The sequence below is a fragment of the Dendropsophus ebraccatus genome, chromosome 3 (assembly GCF_027789765.1).
Source record: "Dendropsophus ebraccatus isolate aDenEbr1 chromosome 3, aDenEbr1.pat, whole genome shotgun sequence".
Classification (NCBI taxonomy): Eukaryota; Metazoa; Chordata; class Amphibia; order Anura; family Hylidae; genus Dendropsophus; species Dendropsophus ebraccatus.
In genome coordinates this window covers 116,501,699-116,506,894 of record NC_091456.1, presented here as the reverse complement: position 1 = coordinate 116,506,894, position 5,196 = coordinate 116,501,699, and the positions used below count along the sequence as shown (strand labels likewise).

At 45.3% G+C, this 5,196-nt stretch overlaps 1 protein-coding gene across 1 annotated transcript; it reads right to left on the bottom strand.

The window, feature by feature from the left end:
* Positions 1-484: 484 nt before the first annotated feature.
* LOC138787300 (uncharacterized) lies at positions 485-2,168 on the bottom strand. The gene is made up of 3 exons (XM_069964529.1): positions 2,051-2,168; positions 1,674-1,820; positions 485-1,532 (listed from the first exon to the last, which is right to left on the bottom strand). Exons 2-3 carry the CDS (start codon positions 1,781-1,783, stop codon positions 644-646), a joined length of 999 nt encoding a protein of 332 aa, XP_069820630.1. The 5' UTR covers positions 1,784-1,820; positions 2,051-2,168; the 3' UTR covers positions 485-643.
* Positions 2,169-5,196: the final 3,028 nt, after the last annotated feature.

Genomic DNA, 5,196 nt, shown 5'->3' with positions numbered 1-5,196 from the left:
GGAACAGGTGATCAAGTAAAGAGCGAGATTTCTAATCTTTGAATACACTCTTCTGTGTTTTACAGAAAAAAAATGGATGATAAAATAATATTTTTGAACCGCAACCTAAGTAGACCACATCCAGCTGGCGCACCTGGGTGATGTGTGGAGGGATATATGTGGTGTGTTAATAGTGATTGTTAAGAAGTGAGATGGACTGTGGCACTAGAAGATATCAGATCCTGTTACATATCCCACACTAGAAAGTTAGACATATAGTGCGCACCCTGCTGGTCACTCCATAGGAAATGCACATGTTTTGATCACATCAATCTTTCAGCACACTAGGTTCAAAGGACTATACAATTAACATTAGCATGATGTGACCATGCTCGATAATTACTGGCCAGTAGTATATCGAGTGAGGTAATGTGTATTTTCGAACACTACTATGTGGGAACACACAACATGTTTTACATACATTGAAAAGGCAGACACATTGTTTAGTCGAATAAGAAAATATATTTTTTGTTTTAGTAAAAAGAGAATGAAAATTAAATATCAACCAATACATCGGGTTCAAACAACAAAAGAAAATAAAAAAACACACATCCCAGAGACAGGTGACATACATGCGGGAAAACATCAGTCCTGTGGCCGTGGCTCATAAGGGAGGCTGTGAAAGGGGCACGGGCACGGCGCCTTCAGGAGTCATGAAGTAGTCAGCAAAGAGGTTCCTGACCACTATCCCGCGGTTGAGTTGTCTCCCTTGGCCATAGTTGATAGGGGCACTAAAAGCTGGCAGTGTCTCCACGTTCACCTCCGGGGTGGGAGCATAGTCCCGAAGGTAGTTGTGGAGAACACAGGCAGCTTTAATGACCATGTCAACTGTGGCCAATTTCAACTGCAGGGCAGTGGTAAACACTCTCCACTGACTAGTCATGATCCCGAAGGCGCACTCCACGAAGTTACGTGCCCGGCTCAGCCTCCGGTTAAATAGTCTCCCCCGTTCATCCAGCCCTCTCCGTGGGTAAGGGCGCAGCAGGTTGTTGAGTAAAGGGAAGGCTTGATCCCCTACCATGACGAATGGAGCGGGATGCGTGGTACCCGGAAGAGGAGTGGGAGGAGGTAGAGTCACGTGATCTAAGAGTATGCGCCGCCCAAACTCTGATCTCAGTAGCGCCCGGGAGTCCCCAGTACTGCCATAGGAGCCGACGTCGATGGCAAGGAAACGATACGTGGAATCAACAACCGCGATCAGGACCACAGAAAAAAATTTCTTATAATTGAAATACTGTGATCCTGATCGCGGTGGTTGCTTCACACGTATGTGCTTACCATCAACCGCCCCTATACAGTTGGGGAAATTGGCCACAGACTGAAAGCCTGCTGCTGACTGCAACCAAATCTCCCGGGTCGGACTGGGCATCACGATGGGCTGCAAATGCTCCCAGATCACGGCGCACGTGCACCTCACAATTCCAGAGATGGTGGACGTACCAACCCTGAATTGGAGGTGCAACGATACATAACTCTCCCCTGTCGCCAAGAATCTGTGAAAAAATGAAAAATAGTATTTTATGATTCTATTTCACATTCAGCTACATATTAAATTATTACATATTTTAACACTATATTAGATTTCACTACAATTACATGAACAAATAGTTCGCATTAAAATAAAGCATCTTCACCTTAACGTTATGAGCAGACGTCCCACAGGAGGGATGGATTTCCGCATGTAGGTGTCCTGTCTCTGGAGATGTGGGGTCAAAATGGAAAGTAAATTATCAAAGGCCTCCATAGGCAGGCGCACGAAGTCCTGGAACTTGTCAGGATGTCTGCAACAAATTAAGAAAAATATTGATCACTAATATTACACACAAACACACATCATAGGAAGATGTCATACGGTTTACAAATGTTGAAATTAACATCAAACGTTGTAAGGATAAACAAAAAACATAATAAAATTATGGACTTTGGGGTAAACATTTGTGGACAGTAACCTTTACATTTGCAATATTACATTCAAAGATTTGACGACTTTGATGTATTCTAATCGACATACCGTCGCAAATCATCATACAGGCAACCAATGTGGCCCCGGGTCTCCCTCCGAACATTGATGGGGTGGACCCAATATCGCCGTCCCACCTCCTGCAGACGGCGCTGCTCTGCGTCTTTTTGCCTCTGAGAAGAATTTTTCAAAAATTAAATTTATTATTTTTAAGACATCTCAATTAGTCACAAAATTATTACACAGTTGCATTTAAGGACCTTTGGTCAACAGTACTTAAGGGAGCTTGCATAAACAATACATTTAAATCAATGTTTTACGGATTATAAGCCTAAACAGTTTGTAAGGCTAGTTTGAAATAAGTTACATAAAGCTTTAAAAAAAAAAAAAAAAAAAAAAAAAAAAAAAATAAATATATAGAGACTTACACACAAACGCTGGTAATAATTACGCATCTTCCACAGGATCGAAAGCACCACGAGCTGGTGCTTGCGGCGCAGCCTCATACGCCGGGCTGGCCCATAGGGCGCATTATTAGCGCCATCAGACATCTTTTTTTTTATTTTTTTGGCATTCAAAACACTACAAGCATATGGGCGTACTTCGCGAGTGGGCGGAGATTTTATAGGGATGTGGGTGTGCTTATTTGGCCCGGGGGCAGATTCATGAATCAAATACATGCTTTTGAGCGGGGCCAAACAAGCCAAGACACATCATGACACTACGGCCGGACTCTTACGATAAGACCGTAAGTGGTTTTCAAATACAGCCGCCAGACCACCCGGAGATGTACGGGACAGAAATTTTAACGCCCGCACTGTTACTACGTGTGAAACCGGCCTTAGGCTGTAAAAAAATGAAAAATTAAAATTTTCCAATAATATATACATTTAGATTAAAGTTTCTCATTTTCAAAAGGAACATGAGAGAAAAAGCACCCCAAATTTGTAACACATGTTCTCTTGAGTACTACGGTACCCCATATGTGGGCGTAAACCACTGCATGGGCACACAGCGGGGCTCAGAAGGGAAGGAGCGCCAATTAGCTTTTCCATTGCAGATTTTGCTGAAGAAGTTTCCGAGCGCCAGGTGCATTTGCAGTGCCCCTGTAGTGTCAGCAGAGAGAAAAAAAACCATAAGTCACCCCATTTTGGAAAGTACACCCCTCAAAGAATTCATCTTGGGGTAGGATGAGCAATTTGACCCCACAGGTGTTAGAGGAAAGTATTCAAAATTAGACAGTAAAAATGAAAAACTCAAATTTTTTCCAATAATATGTTCCTTTAGTTTGAAATTTTTTAATTTCACGAGGAACAAGAGAAAAAAAGTACCCCAAAATTTGTAACGCAGGTTCTCATGAGTACAACAGTACCTCATATGTGAGCATAAACCACTGCATGGGCACACAGCGGGGCTCAGAAGGGAAGGAGCGCCAATTAGCTTTTTCAATGCAGATTTTGCTGAAGAAGTTTCTGAGCGCCAGGTGGGTTTGCAGTGCCCCTGTAGTGCCAGCGGAGTAAAATCTCGCCATAAGTCACCCCATTTTGAAAAGTGCACCCCTCAAAGAATTCATCTTGGTGTGTGGTGAGCATTTTGACCCCACAGGTATTAGAGGAAAGTATTCAAAAGTAGACAGTAAAAATGAAAAACTCGAATTTTTCCAATAATATGTTCCTTTAGTTGGAAATTTCTCAATTTCACGAGGAACAGGAGAGAAAATTCACCCCAAAATCTGTAACGCAGGGTCTCCTGAGAAGAACGGTACCCCATATGTGGGCATAAACCACTGTATGGGCACACAGCCGGGCTCAGAAGGGAAGGAGCGCCAATTAGCATTTTCTCTGCAGATTTTTCTGAAGAAATTTCTGAGCACCAGGTGCATTTGCAGCGCCCCTGTAGTGTCTACAGAATAGAATCCCTCCAAAAGTCACCCCATTTCGGAAAGTACACCCCTCAGAGAATTCATATTGGGGTAGGATGAGCATTTTGGCCCCACAGGTATTGGAGGAAAGTATTCAAAATTGGCCAGTAAAAATGAAAAACTTGAATTTTTCCAATAATATGTTGGTTTAGTTTGAAATTTCTAAATTTCACAAGGAACAGGATAAAAAATGTACCCCAAAATCTGTAACGCAGGTTCTCCTGAGTACAACGGTACCCCATATGTGGGCATAAACCACTGTATGGGCACACAGCAGGGCTCAGAAGGGAAGGAGCGCCAATTTGCTGGAGCAAAACCGCAGCTAGTAACAGTTATTAGAATAGCGCAGTTACTAAAATACAATAAAAAAAATTAGATTACAGGTAATGTGGGGTGGTTACGGGTAATCTGGCGTGGTTCCGGGTAATCTAGAGGTGGTTTCGGGCAGTCTGAGGTGGTTATGGGCAGTCTGGGGTGGTTACGGGCAGTCTGGGGTGGTTACGGGCAGTCTGGGGTGGTTACGGGTAATCTGGGGTGGTTACGGATAATCTGGGGTGGATACGGTCAACATGGGGTGGTCACAGGCAACCTGCTGTGGTTACGGCAACCTGGGGTGGTTACAGGCAACCTGGTGTGGTTAGAGGCAACCTGGGGTGGTTAGAGGCAACCTGGGGTGGTTATGGGCAACGTGGGGTGAATACGGACAACCTGCTGTGGTTACAGACAATCTGGTATGGTTACAGGCAACCTGCTGTCGTTACGGACAATCTGGGGTGGTTGCGGACAATCTGGGGTGGTTACAGGCAACCTGCTGTGGTTACGGATAAACTGAAGTGCTAATAGGTAATCTGAGGTGGGTACCTGTAATCTGGCGTGGTTACGGGCAATCTGGAGGGGGTCACTGGCAATTTGGGGTGGTTAGAGGCAAGGTGCAGTGTTCAGAGGCAAGGTGCGGTGGTCAGATGCAAGGTGCGGTGGTCATAGGCGATGTGCGGTGGTCATAGGCGACGTGCGGTGGTCAGAGGCAAGGTGCGGTGGTCATAGGCGACGTGCGGTGGTCATAGGCGACGTGCGGTGGTCAGAGGCGACGTGCGGTGGTCAGAGGCGACGTGCGGTGGTCAGAGGCGACGTACGGTGGTCAGAGGCGACGTGCGGTGGTCAGAGGCAAGGTGCGGTGGTCAGAGGCAACCTGCGGTGGTTGCGTGCAATCTGGGGGGTTACATGTAATCTGGCATGATTGCGGGCAATCTGGGGTGGTTATGCCCAACCTGCGGTG

Excerpts from the sequence above, each read along its gene's own strand:
- LOC138787300 (XM_069964529.1), bottom strand. The coding sequence starts at position 1,783 with ATGGAGGCCTTTGATAATTTACTTTCCATTTTGACCCCACATCTCCAG. Across the intron at positions 1,533-1,673 it reads CGTCTGCTCATAACGTTAAG|ATTCTTGGCGACAGGGGAGA; the intron begins GTGAAGATGCTT and ends ATTTTTTCACAG.